Below are 17,956 nucleotides of genomic sequence, written 5' to 3' on the forward strand. Positions count from 1 at the left end.
CATATATGACAATAAGGCCACCTCCGAGGAACTGGAGCCCAGGAGGTGTGGCGGGTACCTACCCAGAGCCCAGAGACACTCCATCCAAGCTAGACCTGAAAGGCGAGCAGAATCTTAGTGGGAAAGTCTTGGTCCGTGAGGAAGCGGAAGAGAGCAGTCAGGCAGAGGGAGCAGCGCTTGGAGGGGCGGAGGATGCTTGGAGTAGGCTTCAGCGGGGTCTGATCAGGGGAGCATTTACATTTCTGGAAAAGCAAACCGGAACCCTGCTTCCTCTTCCACACCCACGCTCAGCACTGAGCCTTGAAGGTACTGGAGGACAAGTTCCCTCCCACCTCGCCTCCAGTCTACTGAGCCCAGGAGACAAAGTAACGAGTCCTCCAGCTGCCTCCGCTGGATGGTGCAGTAGCTTCCTAATTGGTCCACGCCAGCCCCGACGCTGTGGCCTGGTGCTTCTCCCTTTCCTGCCGTCATGCATGCCCTCCCTGGGCATCCTGGCTCTCCTTTCTGTGTCTCTCCCCTTTTCCTTCCTGGAGCTCCAAGTGACAGGTGCCAGGGTGGCCCCGTGTGGGCTCATCTCCCCTGACTGCAGTGGAGGGGGTGCGTCATTGACGGGAGTCACGGGCAGAAAGGAGCTTGTGCCCTGTCTGCTTGCCTGCATTCGTGTCAGGATGGAGGGGCCTGCTCTCTGCTTCGGGAGGGAAAATGGTGTGTGAGGCTTTTTATGATTTGAGTTTGAGTAGAGGAAACACGTTTGAATAATTTTGCACAGCCTCGGGTTATTCTGTGCATGCAGAACCCACCCTCCCTGCAAGGCCCTGTCGAGGCACAGCCTCCATCCGGGCTGAAGACTCGCCGGGGCTCCGAGACACAGGGCTCCCTTTCACAGCCCGGTCTTGCTGTTCTTTAGCCAGTGGATGGGAGGGTGTTGACTGCAGAGACACCTTCCTTCCTCCCCAGGGACAAAGGAGCCAACTCCCTAGAGGAGTAAAAGGACAGGAAAGTTCTGAATCTTATTTCTGAGACCAGTCGCTTCGTCTCCTGGATTATAAGCCCAGGCTTCTCGCCTCCTTGCCGTCTTGAGAAGGTTCTGGGAAGACGAGCTCTTGCCCCCTTTATGACCCTTGTAATCCAGCCACAAGAGCTGTAGGACACATCTTCATCCAGACAGACATATGGGTCAGGGCCTGACAGGGACAGAGAACTCAGAAGTGGCTGACCGGCTGTGTCTGGGCATTCTGGAGTGTGGAGTCTTCCTTCCCCTCCAGCCCCCGAGGAAGCTGCTGCCAGCGCAACCCAGAGCTGCCTGGCGCGGGCTGAGGTGAGGCGCTGGCATCCCAGCCGATAGCAGAGCTCCCACAACTGAGTGCTATTTGCAGACACACACAGCTCTCAGAAATCACTCATTACCAGCCATGGTCTAGCTCCTCTCCAAGCCTCCCAGCTGCAGCTCCCAGGACTGAGAGGAACAGCCACACACTCAGCACTCCTAAGGGGCCCGTTCCCTTCCGCAGCCCCAACTATGTGAGCCTGTTGCCCCGCGGCTGAGTGGATGAGCTGACCTCTCTGAGGGGGCATAAACATTTCCATCTTCTTGGGTACTCTTTGCCACCATGGGAGATGTCACATATGAACCAGTGTCCCTGGAAGCACTTTGAATGCACATCTGTAAAGTGAGCCATATACTCCTTTGTCACTTGGAAACTCAGGTGGGCTCCAGACCAGCTCAATGTTGTAGTTTTGAGACCTCGAAGTCATTGGTTGGAGTTTAAGGCCGTGGTTAAATACCAAACCTTATGAATGTGATGGACATTCATATGCCGCCACCAAAGGGCTGGTCCATGCAACCGAAAAACCTAGTCAAGTGTCTGTGGGCAGCACACAGTGAACCATGACGAAGAGCCAGGCATGTTCTGAGTATTCTAAGTGCCCTTCGTGTGTGAATTTCATTTAATCCTTATAAGATCCCTTTGATGACGTATTATTAACCTGAGGTTTTAAAAGGAGCTGAATCTCAGGTAGAGTAACTTGCATAAAGATGTGCAGGGGGGGCTTCCCTGGTGGCGCCGTGGTTGAGAGTCCGCCTGCCAATGTAGGGGACGTGGGTTCGTGCCCCGGTCCGGGAAGATCCCACATGGAGTGGCTGGGCCCGTGAGCCATGGCCGCTGAGTCTGCGCCTCCAGAGCCTGTGCTCTGCAATGGGAGAGGCCACAACAGTGAGAGGCCCGCGTGCCGCAAAAAAAAAAAAAAAAACATGTGCAGGGATTCAAGCCCTGCCCATTTGCATCCAGAGGCTTCCACTGACCCACTGGGCTGGACTCTCCTCTCCTCCCCAAGTCATCTTGACCAGCGCACCTGCATCTTGTGTCCTCACTGAATAAGCTGGTCAGAAGCAGAATCTACCCATCCCTTTATTAGTCTAGCAGAAATGCTTGACTTTTGCAGTTTTTGGAGCTATTCCTATATAGCTGGACACTCACTGAGCATCACCAGCAAGTGAGAGGGACCACAGAGGAGAACCACATCCTCACCTTTTAGCCGTGAGACCCTCCACCATGCACCTTAAGGCATGTCAGCACATTTTTCTCTAACGGGGCACTGAGTGCCTGCTGGGGAAGTCCTTCTTGATGACTGTGCTCAGTGGCGTCTGGCTAAGGTCAGCCAGGAGGAAGGGGTTTGTAAGTCGTCAGTAGCTTTTCCACAATATGACTAACGTCTTCTTGCTTTTGTTCACATAACTCTCCTGGGTTCAGGTCCTTAAAGATGAAATGTCATTGGAAGAAAATAAAGCTGTCATTTTTTTCTGTCTGTTTAAGGAATCTGTTTCCTTTATGGGAAACAGACATATAGTCTGTTACTCTAAGTATTCATTTATTTCTGCTTAAAGTATTTCATGCTTTATTGACAGAACTACTTGGGTATGGTATCTCCATCACTGTTATTGCTAATCAGTCAGATCCGGTGGATTTATGACAGTGCGTGGACCACAGTTCTAGGCACTTGACAGGGGTTTCCTATATTGCATGTGTGGTCCTCACCATCGAGAATACTACATGGCCATGGCCTATCTGCAGCAGAATTCCCAGGGCACTTGCTGCAAACACAAACCCCCTAGACTCCTCTCCATATCTATGAAATCAGGCTCTGGTGGGGAGAGGAGGTTCAGAAATCTGCATTTTAACAGTATCCTGGGGGGATCCTAATATATCATGAATTTGAGAGTCCCCGCCTTGGGGTCTCATAGCCCCTGTGAAGTCCTTCCCTGGGCTTCGCTTGAGTACATAGACTGTACACACAAAGACACATGATATAGGTGAGAGTGCATTACGTATGGAGCAGTAGTAGGTAAAGCAACCCCAAACACCAATTTTACTAGAAAAGACTTGAGAAGGCATCAGATCTACCCATTTTCCTAAACCTTAGACAAAATTTAGGTGAGGAATGGTGCACTGGGGTTGTGTAGAGCATGGGGCCCTTTAACTGGAGATTTCTCAGCAGAGGCCAGACACGCCGAGAGTACATTCCCTTTTCTGAAGCCCCACAGACCACTCCAGGGTGAACACACACCGTCAAGCAGATTGATTTTTTGGAGTGGTTTAGCATTTCCATGGATTATGAAAATGCCTGTAAAAGCCCTAGTAGTCAACAATCAATTCTGCAATTCATTCAGAGTCCAGAGTGGAGTCAGGGGAAGGTGGAAAGTGGGTATGGATCTGCCAGAAATGCAACCAAAATCGAGGTTGTCAAAAGCTTAATGTGGGGCTTCCCTGGTGGCGCAGTGGTTGAGAGTCCGCCTGCCGATGCAGGGGACACGGAGGCCCACGTACCACAAAAAAAAAAAAAAAGAAAGCTTAATGCATGTACCTTACCAGGCACCTCCAATGTCAAATAACTTGAATTTTCAGTACAGGCAGTGCCCAAATAAAACTGACTGCTGTTTGGAGCAGGTTGGAAACAAGGTGAAGAAAAGGCAGCTGCAGGACTCCGATGTTTCCCCGATTAATCGCGTGTTTCTCCCTCTAATGCCAGGCTGCGTCACCCATTAAAAAGTCCTGTTTGTTTTGCAGGCATTTACAGAGACACAGAAAAAACGATTGTTGTCATGGAAACAGCAGGTGCAGAAGCTCTTTCGGTCTTTCCCTCGGAAAACCCTTCTAGACATATCAGGATATCGACAGCAAAGAAAGTATGTTGGGATTTCAGTCTTTGTACTGCATGGTGGTTCCAGTACCTCACTGTCTGCTTAGGTTCCAGGGGCAGGACTACACAGGGCATCATTCCTTGTTTATCTGGGCGCCCTATGACAAGTCCAGATCGCATTCCTTAAACAGGTGGGGTTGGGAAAAAGCTGTAGAGGGAAAGAATTCCCAGAGGAAGAGCTGAATGTGATCTGTGGCAACTCAGTTTACATGGTCAAAATGACAGTATTAGTCTGGATGGGCATCGAGTGGGGAGTGGGTATGATTTAATGAATGCCCACAAAACACCTGGTGGTTTATCCACAACAGGGGGCTCTGAAAGGACACAAACGGGTTGTTCTCTCCGCACCTTAAGTGGTAGTGTAATTTTTTCTCCCTTCTGGCTGCAGACAAGCTAATTATAGTTGGTGGCAGGGTGAAGAGCCCAGTGCTAGTCTATTTTGGTCTGAGCTGCAATCTAAGAGTGGAGCCGTACCATTCTTGATTTTTCATAGTACTTCAGCCTCTTGGATGCAGTTAAAAATAAGCCTCGTTGTACTTTAGAATCCATTACCTTAATCTGGTTTTAAATTGAGGAATCTAATTGCATATTAAAGGTGAATTACAGTGACAATCTGGGGGAGGAATCATGGGGAGGGGTACAGTGAAGCCTTGAACAATGACAGGGAGTTTGGGGGAGACAAGGGAATGCCGATGATGCAGATATGCTGAAAAATCAACATTCTATTTTACTTTTTTCAACATGAGCAGATTAAATACTCATTTTTTTCGCTTGCACCTAGCAAGTTCTGAGTTCATTTCTCAGTGCATATGTGGAAGCTCTGTCTGTGTTAAAATGTTGGGCATTTATTTGCATAAGTGTGCCTTGAAACATCACTGTTTTATAAATTACTTCAGGGAGATAAGGCCAGTTGGAATTTGTGAAAAGTCTTCACTGAAGATTAATGTAAAAATTGAAGTGTTATCATATTCCAGCATATATAGCACAGCTATTTATTAAACAAACATTTAGCATGTACTTTGTGCCAAGTGGGTATCCAAGCACTTAAGAAGAGTAATACATTTAATCCTTGCAACAGCCATATGAGGTAGAGGTGCTATTATCAACCCCAATTTACAGAAGAGTTGGGAGGCAATGGCATCCGGGATTTGGACCAGGCGGGCCAGCGTCAGCTCCAGAGTCAGTGCTCTTAACCACTGCGGTTGCCGGGCAGCTCTCCTGGTCCCCGGATGATGTGCAGAAAAGACAGTCAGACAAAACAATACTCTATTGCCAGCTCCTTGGCCCCAAGCCTCCCTGGAGGGTTGGGCTGGACCACCTGTGCACCCTGAGGATTCCTGGGGGCCCAGATGAAAGGCGAGGCCTGCTCCTTAGCCTTCTTCCCTGGGGCTGCCCCCTTCCCAGGCTCTCCCTCTTCTCGTAAGGTGAGCAAAACCCCCAAGAAAGAGGAGGAAGATCCGGACCCCTCTTGCAACACCAGGCGCTTGGGAGACAAGTTCCAAGAGGAGGAAGGAATTCAGAAGTTGAAGATGAAAACAGAGCTTTCAAGCTCTTTGCTCTTCCCCCCCACAAAGTGCCATCCGCTGCTTCTGTCTGCCCTGCTCTGTCCTTGGTCCACATCACTGTTCCCCTTAACCTTGACTCCTCTACAGTGTTATTAACTGATGCTTGAATTGGGCTAACCCAAGGTTTGCCAGATTGGTCCTCCTTTTATTGATTAGATCAGAATGAATTCAGTCATCAATTATGGATGTTCAACTGGAAGTTGCTGAAGCTCCAGAAAATAACTCATTCTCATAAATATTACCTCTGGGATCTTTTCATGCTATTAATTTGCTTTGAAGACCTGTTTTTCCCATAATACAAAGGTAACTGCAGCCCAGGCCCTCCTTGAATTACCACAAATCCCAAATTAATTGGTTCTTATTAATGTTATTTTGTCAGTCTTTTCATGCATTTCAAGGAAATGAACTCAGTTGGTTAGATTCAGGAAAGCCCAGAAAGACACAGATGGGCAGAGCTAGAGAATGAGAAACGAAAACTCACGTTTGTCACTTTGTTCTCTCCCTAGAAAGAATGATTATTTCATTAAGCCTCGTGATCTTAAGTGACTTAAGCTTTCACTCTTGTTACCAGCAGTGGCAACCCTCAATAAGCCTGACTTTGTAATAACCAAGTTTAGGACACCATGGTGAGATCCACCGTCATTCGACGGCCTAACCAAATTCTCCCCTCCATCCGGCCTATCCCCAAATTGTTCTGGGCTCTACCAGCTCTGTGAATGCTAACTTTAGGAGTCCGCGTTTCTCCCGTGACTAAATGTCCCATTACAGAATCCTCTGCCTACATTATATTGCTTAAGAATATAGTCTTGCCTGCCTGGAAGCACAAATCATTTTAGCATCACTCGCTGACTGCTCTGTTTTGCATATGAAATAACTTTTAAAAAATCCAACCAAAAAGGAAGATGAGCAAAAAAGCTGTCTGCACTAAATAAGGAAAAATCTTCGGAGAATACTAAATCATCATACCAGGTGGCCAAAATTCTGACTCCAAAAACCAAAGGACTAGTTTTCATAAAACAAACTCCCCCCAAAAAAAACAGCCCCCTGATCCTTGTGTCCACCTGTCACATGTTGTCCATACTCCAGAGGGGTCTAGTCCATCCCTTGAGATTACTTCGACTCCTCTGGGCCCGAATTTCTTCTTTCAAACCAAACATTTTAAACCTTAGTAAAAGAAGGAAGAAAGGGGGAGAATGGGAGAAAGAATGAGATAAACCAAGAGCCCTAGAACCCGTGAGTGTCCTTCTCACCATGTGTACATGAGCCTCTGACTGGAATCGAGAACCATTCTTTTGGGTCACAAAAGCCTAGAAGTGGAAAAACATAGCCCAGAAATCAGTTGCTACCAGCTCACCGTGGCATTCTCTTCCCTGCTCCCCCCCTACCCCCAGGAAATTTAGGAATTCGAAGGAAGAGACACTTTCTGAGATCAACTGTGCTGATGACTTAGATGCTCCACCCCACCACACACACGCGCGCGCACGCGCGCGCACACACACACACACGCACACACACACAAACACCCCTTTCTCCCTCAGGAAATAACTGTTTTGCAGCACCTCCCCTCCCCATCATCTGGTTAAACTACGTCAGCCCTGTCTCCTGGAGTCTCCACACAGGCTTGGTACAAACCTCCCCTGTGTGGCTGGGAAAGCAAGTCTATTCCATCTTGTGGCCATCGGAGGTAAAGCATTTTGACTGAAACATCGGTGAATGACTAAAGCTGACTCTTCTTGGAAAGAATGTGCTGGTTCCTGAAACCCTGCTGGCTGCTGTGCACCCTCCCAGAACTTGAGGCCTGCTGGAGAGGACGAGTTCTTCAGCACTGAGCTCACCAGACCAGTGGGAGCAAGGTGTCCGAGCATGATGCCACGGGTCTGTGGCCACCTCCCTGCGTGGACCCAGGCGAAGCCTGTGACCTCTGGGTCTTTCTGTGGGGAGGGCCTGAGGAGTGGGGAACAGTCGGTATCCTAGGTCCAGAGTGATTGCAAACATCATCATCTTCCTTCTCATATCCCTCCTCTTCACCTGGAGTCAGAGCCCTAGACATGGGGTCAGCTCTCCCATTTGGAGAGGTGATTATAATGCCAGAGACTCACTCATTCGTTCACTCCACCTGCATTTACTGCCAGGAGCTGATCCAGGCAGGAGGGACCTGCAGGATTGATAAGGACAGACACCATCCTTTTTCTCATGGAGCTTACGTCCTAGTGGGGCTCAGAGGCCACTCCTTCCAAGTCTGCTGGACAGACAGACATCAGAACCGGACTGTGGTCTGAAGGAAGGGGCACAGATCCTGGCTCTGCCGCTTTCTTACTGTGTGGCCTCTTGACGGGAACGCGAGTGCTCAAGGCCCGTGACACGGTGGAAGAAGGCTGTAGAGCACACGGGTTAACCTTCTGGGCTCGTATTCCTGCACTGCCCCCCAATGGCTGTGTGACCTTTGAGAAATGATTAAGCTCTCTGTTTTACTTCTCCAGCTGTAAATGGAGGTAGAGTGCCTACTTCATAGGATTGTCGTGAGGATTGAAGAATCAACATCAAAGTCCCAGGGCGGTGCACGTGATGTTAGCTCTCAGATGTTAGCTGTCATTTAGTCATAGAACCCTGACCCCCGTAGACCTCATAATGGTCAACATGTGAGCAGACCCCAAGGAGGCATCCTGCTGGCAGCCCGGGGGTTGGGAAGGGCTGAGGGTGACTGACGGCCCCTGTTCTTTCCTCTTGGCTCTCACAGCCGCGGCTTCGGGCAGTCCAACTCCCTCCCGACGGCTGGCTCTGTGGGCGGCGGCATGGGCAGACGGAACCCACGCCAGTACCAGATCCCCTCCCGGAACGTCCCTTCCGCCCGCCTTGGCCTCCTGGGCACCAGCGGATTCGTCAGCTCCACCCAGCGCAACACCGCAGCCAACCCCACCATCATGAAACAAGGAAGACAGGTCTGCTCGGCCCCGGGGAGGAGGGTGGGCAGGCCCAGCTCAGGGCCTGAGGCTCCGGACGTCCCCCCAGGCAACCCCAAGGCGAGAGGAGAGGCCCAGGGGGGCTAGACTGAGGACAGTTGTCCCTGTGGCTCAGAGGTCGTTTGCACTGTTTCTCGGGAAGACAAAGCGAGGCCACAGCAGCAACTGGGTTCGTGGGGATTTGTTTAGGCTGCCCCATGACCGCCTTAACCTTGGGGGCCCTGCACACGGGGGGCCTTTAGGAAGAAATGCAAGACCTGTTTCTTCTTTGCCTTGATCCTTGACCTGCCCCAGCAGATACCACTGCCTTCCAAATTTGGCTTCCAGAGCATCTAAGGGCTTTCTTAGCCTTTTTATCTGAGGCAAATAGCTCCTTTGTCATGGTCCCAGCTGTGGTGGAGAACCCACAGGAAGGAGCCTGAGAAAGGCTGTCAGAGGGAGAATTGAAACATTCTCAGGCAGTCAAGGCCAGGCTGCCCAGAGATTCTCGCCGTGGGATATAGAGCCACAACCTCTGTCCCCTGGGTCCTCGTCCCAGTACTCCCACCCTCCCACCCAGCACCTCCCACCTGTGTAGCCCCTGCTTTGTGGGGACTCTGCAGGTCGGGGCTGGGGTTAGAGGGACACCAAGTGAGTCTGAGGTTCTGGGTTGTCACGAGAAACTAAGGGATGAGAGCTTGATTTAAAAACAGGAAACAGTTCCTGGCAAGACAGGCAGGATTCACTCCCCCCAGGGAAGCAGCACAGGGTAGGAAAAAGTCCCACTCTCTGACCATTGTGGGAAGCCCCCAGATGGGTCCAAGAGGAAATCACTGCTAGGACACCCGCGTAATAATAAACACACAAGCTGAGTTGTGCCAGCTCTTTGCCAGCTGAGAGGTTCTTTTTTCTCCTCCTTGCTTTGTAGTAAATTGTAAGAATCTCGCAGAGAAAATCAAATGAGAGCCCTGAAATAGTTTGTGCTCTTCGTTGCAGACATTTATAGAACTCCCCCCATTTCCTAGAAAAGTGATAGGAAAAGCAAAGGCAACAGAAGGGATAAAAAGAGTTTTGGAGCTAGCAAGGGAGATTGGTGTCCAGATTAAGCTGAGGCTTAGAGAGGAGGCTGGGGCTGAGGACGTTTCGCCGGGGGGAAGGGGGTATTGAACGGAATCGAAAGCCCCTCTCTCTAAGTAAGCAGATGGATTGCGCTGGCCTATAAGCCCTTTCCCAGAAGTTAGCAGAGAGTCCTCCCAGGGTACTTGCCTCCTGGATTCTGGCTGGGGGGCCCCCCCAGGTGTCCGGACTAACGGGTTCTGCTTTCGTGTTTCTCCCTAGAACCTCTGGTTCGCCAACCCCGGGGGCAGCAATAGCATGCCAAGCCGCACCCACAGCTCAGTCCAAAGGACCCGCTCGCTGCCTGTGCACACTTCGCCACAGAACATGCTGATGTTCCAGCAGCCAGGTAGGACCCGGCCCTCCATCCCTCGGTCTCCTCTAGGGGAGGCCAGGTCGCCAAAATAGATGCCCCAGTGAGCCCAGGCAGAAAGTGCTTAGCCTCAACTGTCACCGTGCATTCTTTTGAGCTTATAGAAGCCTTTCCTTTTTTAAACGGTGCCTTGCCAGTGTGAATAGCGGCTGGTTGGCTGGGAGCCAGCACACGGAGCTCGAGTTGGTTGCGATCTGTTGGGGGTGTTTTTGATCCTAGTTATATTTCTAGATTGATGCACCCAGAGATATTACTGGGGAGTTTTCAGGGGGGAGTTGGGAGGCGTTTCATGGGTAGCGTGTGTGTCGTTGGTATATACGTGGGGGAATGTGTAGATTGTGAGACAGAGGAAGAAAACTTGACAGTGCTGATGCTGAGACACTCCCCTGGTTTGGGAGTTCCTTGCACACGTGACCGCTGATCCAGCCATCTTCCCTTTACTTGGTTAAAGAGCAGCTTGGTGCACCTCGTGTCAATTTCACCTTTGACCACGCCTCCTCAAACAGAGTAGCCAGAATTACATACAGCCAACAGATGCCTGCACGTTTTTCTGTGCAGACGGTGACCTCTTAGACTCCATGAGTAATGCAAAGCCCCGCAAGCAATTACTACATGGGTTGCACCTAGAGGAAGGTCCTCACCCTGGGTAGACGTGCTCTGTACCATGTCTTATAGGAGTTTGAGGGGAAATGTCACTGTGGCCTGGGTGGGCAAGGAAGCTTCTTAGAGCCATAGGTGAGCTTCAGGGAGCAGAGGGTGAAGGGATGGAAAGAGGAGGGTGGAGTTCAAGCAGAAGGAGCTAAGAGAGCAAGACTGCAAGGGTATCAAGTCCCACAGCGAGTCCCACGGCGGCTCGGCAGAGGGGTCAGGCTGAAGTAGCAGCAAGTAGACCGAGGAAGCTGGAAAGACTGCAGCCAAAGGTGGGACCCTGAATCCAAGGCCGAGGAGCTCAGACTTCAGCTGCTCTCAGTGGGGAATTGATAAAAGACTTGGAGCAGGGGCGTCAGACAGGGCTAAGCATGGAGGAGTGAAGGGAAGGCAGGCTGGAGGAGGAGAGGCCACCGAGGAGAAGGGCGGGGGCTGATAGCAGGGAGCCACCAGGGCATAAGGTATGTCAGGAAAGGACGGGACGTCCACATAGTCCAGAGGCTGGTTTAAAGTTGCTTCTTGACGGGCTTCCCTGGTGGCGCAGTGGTTGAGAGTCTGCCTGCCGATGCAGGGGACGCGGGTTCGTGCCCCGGTCCGGGAAGATCCCGCGTGCCGCGGAGCGGCTGGGCCCGTGAGCCATGGCCGCTGAGCCTGCACGTCCGGAGCCTGTGCTCCACAGCGGGAGAAGCCACAACAGTGAGAGGCCTGCGTACTGCAAAAAAAAAAAAAAAAAAAAAAGTTGCTTCTTGACTTCTAGGACTCTATACCTATTTGTTCATTTTTGTTTTAAAGCTCCTTTTCTTCATTTTGATACTTGCTATTTTTCTTCCCAGGAAGAAATACTTGATAAAATTTGGGGGGGTGTGAAGGCCTTCTCCCTGGGTCATTTAGTCCCAGCCTCTGTTTGCATGTAGAATTATGTATAATCCATTCCCAGTAAAAAGAGAATCTGGACAAGATTTGAAGACATACTGGGCACGAGACCTTTTCACCTTAAATGAATAGTTCACCGTGACCTCAGCCCCAGGACTGCAGCCCAGCCACCGGGCAACCTCACGGGAGCCCTCGCTTAGCCGACCACTCTCTTCCAATCCTCACATACTTGTAGACTTCTCCATTCTTTCCTACCTCTTTTTTACCTCCCTGCAGCTCTCTTCCAAGTCCTCAGTCATCCTCTTTGTCCCCCATCTTAATTGGGCAGACCAGGTCCACCAGGAAGAGCTGGGTCCTCCCTGGGAGAAGAACCATTTGGGTCTGTTGATATGAATCTTCCATCTGCACTATGTTTCCCCTCTGCTGTTATACAGCAATGCTGAACAGTGGCTTATGCTCAGGTCAGCTATGACCCTAAGATTGTTTCCACCCTCTTCCCATGAAGCCTCTTGTTCCCATAGTTAAAGAATCAAATAATACCAAACAGCTTGTAAGAGAAAATGACTCCCCCTGCCCTCCCCTCCCAGCCCATAGTCCCATCTCCAGAAGCAGCACTTCCAACTGTTTTCAGTTTTCCTGGTAGTTATCTGCAGGTCTCTCAATAATGTTCTTCACATACTGGACTTAGAACTCTAGAACCCTTGGGTTATTGTTGTTGTTTTAATTAACCTCTCACCCGAGCATGACAAACCCACTTCCAGCAAGGCCCTGATGAGGCACGGCATTTCTAGTAACCACAGCACGGGGACAGGACTGCTCCGTATTTCCTGATTGCAAATACCCTGGTTAGGGCTCAGCAGAAGCCACTCCTAAGTCCTGCCCAGCATCCTTGGCCCATGTGGGGTGGCTATTCCTGAGACATAGCCATGAAGGGCAAGGCATGGCACAGCTGTGACCCAGGATCCCTGGCTAAAGGGAAAGCAGGCTGCAGAAAGTCCTCCCCATGGGTGCAGAAAGTTCCTCCTCAGCCTTTGCATCTAGGGCCTGAGGGCCAGGGGCTGGGACCAGACCATAAGCATCACATCAGGTAGGCAGAAATCAGGAAGGCAGAAAGTGGCTTTCATCTATACACAAACAGTAGTAATTTTGAAGGCAAAATGGAATAGAGATGTGCGACCAACCCAAAATTAAATACTCAGAAAACTGTGCTACATTCCAACATAGTGGTTTCCTCCTGGCCATTAGATGTCTTCAAAGCACCCATTTTGACCCATCTGAGCAAATCTTGAAGACTACAATACATTCTAAGGAAGTTTGGATTCTATAAACTTAAAATAATCCCATCAAGATGATGGAATGTCTCCGAAGACTAAAGAAAAGCCTGGGGGCTAGAACCAGCCTCCAAGTTGTATATCAATTCATCAGTCACCTTGCTTGAATTTGCGAGACACTTCTTTCTTTCCTGGACCTACAGAATCCGTGGGCCCCTTGGAGGCCAGGGCAGGAGGGGTGGTTCTTCACTTCATTCCCATGTGGACAGATTTGAGATGTTTCCCAGGACAAGCCAGGAGAGCCATCGGTGATTGTTGCCTCTTGCTGGCCTGTGGGATGAGTAAGAAACATGAAGCTGGTCCTCCCAGAGAGAGGAGGACAGGGTCTGATACCATCACCAAGGGGTGATGAGCTCAAAATCAGGGTGGTGCCTGGCGAGAGGGATCATGTTTCTCTGAGAGGTAGGGTGTTTTCCCAACTGGAAAATTAGTTTGGAAACTGCTCGCAGAATGACACCTTATCTTGGAAGCAGACCCTGCTAACCCGGGCTCCTCCACCCTTGGGATCAGAGAGGATCTCAGAGCAGCCCTGGCGTGACACTAGGAGGCCACGGAGGCTCCCCGCCACCTAGAGGGCCCGACAGGAAAGGGCAGAGGGGGCCAGCAGCTGACTTCAAAGGAAAAGCATGGAGAAAGGTAGACGGGGCAGCCTCACCGGGGACCTCATCCTCCCCTTGCACAAAACCATGTGCAAACTACCTTTGGTGCTGGACCACCCAGACGTGAGATGGGTAAAGCAGTGCCTTACCTGGCAGCATTTCATGATGTGACATATCTGTTCTGCATCGCACACCTCCCCTATGCAGCGGCTCATGACTGGAATCCTTCCATCATTAGAACACCTGGGAGCGTAGGGCACGAAGCTGTTATCATTCCCTTCTCCTTAGTGTGAGTGAGTTTCAGACTCCTTCCAGAGAACTGCCTTTAGGAAGAGAGGGGAGAGGGGGAGTGCCGTCAGTGCACTGGCTCCACTGAGGGGATGGAAGGGGCTGCCCCGCAGAAGCAGAGGCCAGAACAGGGACCCACTTAGAGTACCTGATCAACATTTGCTCCCTCCTTCTAGTAATCCAAGGCAAACAGCCCTGCTCAGGACGAACAGAGAATGGGCAGGGAGGTTGGCAAATGAATCAGTTCTATCACAGCCAAGAGCCCAGCTGGGTCTGTGCCCCACTGCTTCTGAGAGCCAAATTCAGAGAGACTGACTTGGGGCAAGATGGTACAATAGTGTCATGTACCATAGTCTCCTCATCATTTTTTTTTTTTTTTTTTTTTTGGCGGTACGCGGGCCTCTCACTATTGTGACCTCTCCCGTTGTGGAGCACAGGCTCCGGACGCGCAGGCTCAGCAGCCATGGCTCACGGGCCCAGCCGCTCCGCGGCATGTGGGATCTTCCCGGAACGGGGCACGAACCCGTGTCCCCTGCATCGGCAGATGGACTCTCAGCCACTGCGCCACCAGGGAAGCCCTCCTCATCATTTTTTGTGAAAATGTGGGTCCCATAGGATTTCCGCAGCACTTAGTTCTGCAGATCTAGGAGTGAGGTCCCCAGAGAAGAGCTCCATTCCCCACAGCAGATTCAGGGAGCAACTGCGTACCTGTGTTCCCTGCCGCCTGCCCACCACTACCAGCTCTGCACGGCCGCATCGGCCCATTTCCCTGCCCGCACTGATCCCTTTTCCTTTTGACACCATTCTCCCCCTTTCCTCTTGGTTCCCGCCTTCCCTTTATCTTCCTTCCTCCCCTCATCACAGTTGTGTAGCTCCCACTCCTGCATTCCCTACCCCTTCCTCAAGAGCCTGACTTTCCTCATTTCTCGCCTTCCAGCCACCCACTTCTCACTCAACCAGACTCAAAGCCCTCCTGGTTTACTCAGCAGAGTGGCCTCGGCTGTCATTGGCAAAGTGGGATTCCCAAGGTTTTTCCTAGAATGCCCCAACTTGTTTCTTATTCTAAAGTCCTAAAAACATTGGCCTCTCTACCTCAGCCTCAGGGACTTGGAGAGAGCGGCAGAAGGACACTTCAGGTGCCACAGCCATGAGACTCAGCTGCAATGGCTGCTTCGGCCAAGGAAAAGCCACGTGGGGGTCCCCCAGGTGGACCCTGCAGCAACACCTCATTAGGGATGGGCGCTGCTTCCTTCCAGAATCCTCTTGACCCTGGGCCTGAACGGCAGTCCTTGTTCTTGTGGGACTTCTGAAAAGGCACGATTTGAAAGTCCCACGTCAGCCTAGACTTTGGGCATCCTAGAACTGGGGATCCTCAAATACATCCTAAATACTGGAAGGGTCTGATGGGGAGGGGAAGAATCCCTCGTACTCAGAGATGCCATCCGAGCTAAGACAACAGGCCTGCTCAGGCCACAGGACAGAAGGCTCAGAGTCTATCCTTTTTGCCCTCCCGAAGACTCGAAACTACACCTGCCTGGTCCGTTACAGCTGGGGGCCCAGGATAAACGCGATGAGCCTCCAGGCTGAGCAGGAGCAAGGACAAGAGTAGGCCTGTGGTCCAAGTGGACCTGTGGGCAGGAGCTGCCCACACGCTTAGTCGGGGCATGGAGAGCTCTGCCCACCAAGCCACCCGTGGCTGAGGGCTTCCAACCGAGATGGAAAGCTGCTCTTCACCCGTCTGGTCTCCCTCTGTCTCATGTGTGCAGGGAGATGCCACGGATCTGTTTTTATCAAATACACAATTAAAAAGTCACACTATTAGGAAACTCTAGCGTGTGAACATACGGGCTTCTCCCAAGACTTAGAATTTTTCAAAGCTGCTCTGAGAGTGGCTGGGAGTCACGACTCTCCCGTGCAACAGAGGGAAGAGCTGGAGGATAAAAAGCAAGCATGCCGACTTTCAACCTAAAAGAGCAGCCACTAGGGTTTGGAGATTCTGGAGCAGAGAGCCCCACATTTCTCAGCCCCCCTTTTTTTGGAACACGCAATCCCAGGCTTGGAAAATGCCATTTTGCTGCGTGTTGGCAAGAAATCCTGCAGCTGAAACACTTCTCTCCAAATGTCGAGCATCTTTATTTATCCAAATCTCTCCACAGTGTTTGTTTAAAGGGGAGTGCTAGAGAGTAAACTAAATTTTACAATGAGCATATGGATGGCTGTAACTGCTGGGGTTTTTTTTTTTTTATTTGCTAACTGGCTATATATAAAATTGTGTTTCTATTTTATAGATTTCACACCCTGAAGGCTGCTAATTTTTGCATGCATATGATTTTCACATGAATGGATGAAAATACTAAAATGCTCTTCCCTCTGGGTTGTCTAATTGCCCGACCCTACTCAGAGCAGTGGTGGATAGGGGTGTGGGGAAACCAGCTTCCCTAGAAGCCCAGTCGTCCTCTGTCTGCTCATGAACTGGCACAGTTGTCTTTCAGACCCATCGATGCTGGAACCGGTGTCAGAAAGAACCTTATCTTCTCCCCAGTGTTCATATCGATCCATTTTGCCAACCTTCTCTTTGAGAATTTTAAATAACGGAAACGACATCTGCCTCTGAATTAGCTGGTAATGGGGAACACAGATTGCAGGGAAGGCTGAAATGTATAGCTCCTCGAGGAAAACAAATACTTTGGTTTAGCCATTGGTTTCAACTTCCTCTCCCACCAAACCATCAACCTCATTTTTCATTCCCTCCCCGCTCTGGCCCCAAGCGCCCCCTAGTGGAGATGTGAGGGAGCCAGGAAATGGCCTGCAGTTTGGGCCGCAGGATCCTTTCCCCACTTTACAGAGAGAAGAGCTAAGGCCCAACGAAGGGAACAGCTTCCCAGGGTGTCACAGGAAGGCAGTGGCAACGCTGAGACTCCCCAGGCACTCAGAACATATCCCACTGCTGATTTTTTTCTGCCCTCCCCCATAGGATTTCACAGTTCTGTCCGAGTTTCACAATAGCTGTCAGTTTCCTTCTAGTTCCATCTTTTTCATCACTCCATAGACAGGTATGAGGGGTGCAGAAGGCCATGGCTGGGTATCATGGGAGGGTCAGAGAAATCTGAGAGCATCGTTGCTGTCTGCAAGGCACTTCCGAACTAGTTAAGGATGTGCAAGAGTTCCACAGGATGGGGAGGATGGGGGAGGTGCTGATGGTGAGCCCTAGCACGACAGAGGAGGCTCAGGGGTGCCTCCCCCTTGGAGGAGGAGGGCTCAGAGCCTGGAGAGATAGGGAGGGTCCACATGGTAGAGGGGGCTTTGTGGTTAGAATGCACAGTATTGTCCTGGGTAGCGGGAACCCGCAGAGCAGACGTCTCAGCCCTTGCTTCTCAGTGCTTGGAGTTTAAGAGTGTTGACAGGCATGGCAGGCATGCAGTGTGCAGTGGAGCACCAGCTCTGGGGTGAGACCCATGTGGGTTCCTGTCCCAGCTCCGTGTCAGCTGGCTAGCCTTGACAAGTCACTTAGCCTCTGGGAGCCCCACTTGAGAACTGGACACCCAGCAGGGTCTTGGACTCAGAAGAGGCTCTTGACAGGCTGTGGTTTCCCTTTCCTGCTCCTTGCAATGAAGCAGAAATGCACCAGGCCCCAGTTCTAGGCACAGGGAGCAAAGCCAAGTCCTGCTCCAATGAAGCAAACGTTCAACTGGGAGGAGGTGACAAATGCACACATGTCAGATGTTGCTGATGGCTATGAAGAAAAATAAAGCAGAGAAAAGGGATGGGGTGGAAAAATTCTGTTCACATACAATGAACAGAAAGTCCTTTCCAAGGAGACAGTAGAGCCAGAGACGTGACAGCAGGCAGAGAGTGAGCCATGGAAATGTCCAGGGACCGGCATTCTGGGCAGAGGGAGCAGCAGTGCAAAGGCCCTGGGGTAGAAAAGGGCCTGGTAGGGAGTGAAGGAAGGGGTTGCTGTACGAGGGCAGAGAGGTAACAAGAGGCCAGGTCTTCGGGGCCTTGCAGGCCATGGCAAGGGGTTGGC

At 51.0% G+C, this 17,956-nt stretch overlaps 1 protein-coding gene across 6 annotated transcripts in view; it reads left to right on the forward strand.

Annotated features, from left to right (window-relative positions):
* The window catches only part of SAMD4A (sterile alpha motif domain containing 4A), a 244,396-nt gene that overhangs the window by 215,863 nt on the left and 10,577 nt on the right, over nucleotides 1-17,956 (forward strand). For all 6 annotated transcript variants that reach the window (XM_082619236.1, XM_082619240.1, XM_082619239.1 and 3 more), the window contains 3 exons: nucleotides 4,065-4,183; nucleotides 8,500-8,701; nucleotides 10,040-10,166. In XM_082619236.1, coding sequence (XP_082475362.1) covers nucleotides 4,065-4,183; nucleotides 8,500-8,701; nucleotides 10,040-10,166 — 448 coding nt within the window. The remainder of the gene's footprint in view (nucleotides 1-4,064; nucleotides 4,184-8,499; nucleotides 8,702-10,039; nucleotides 10,167-17,956) is intronic.

Source organism: Mesoplodon mirus (assembly GCF_964341445.2).
Source record: "Mesoplodon mirus genome assembly, chromosome: 4".
In the NCBI taxonomy this organism is placed as follows: domain Eukaryota; kingdom Metazoa; phylum Chordata; class Mammalia; order Artiodactyla; family Ziphiidae; genus Mesoplodon; species Mesoplodon mirus.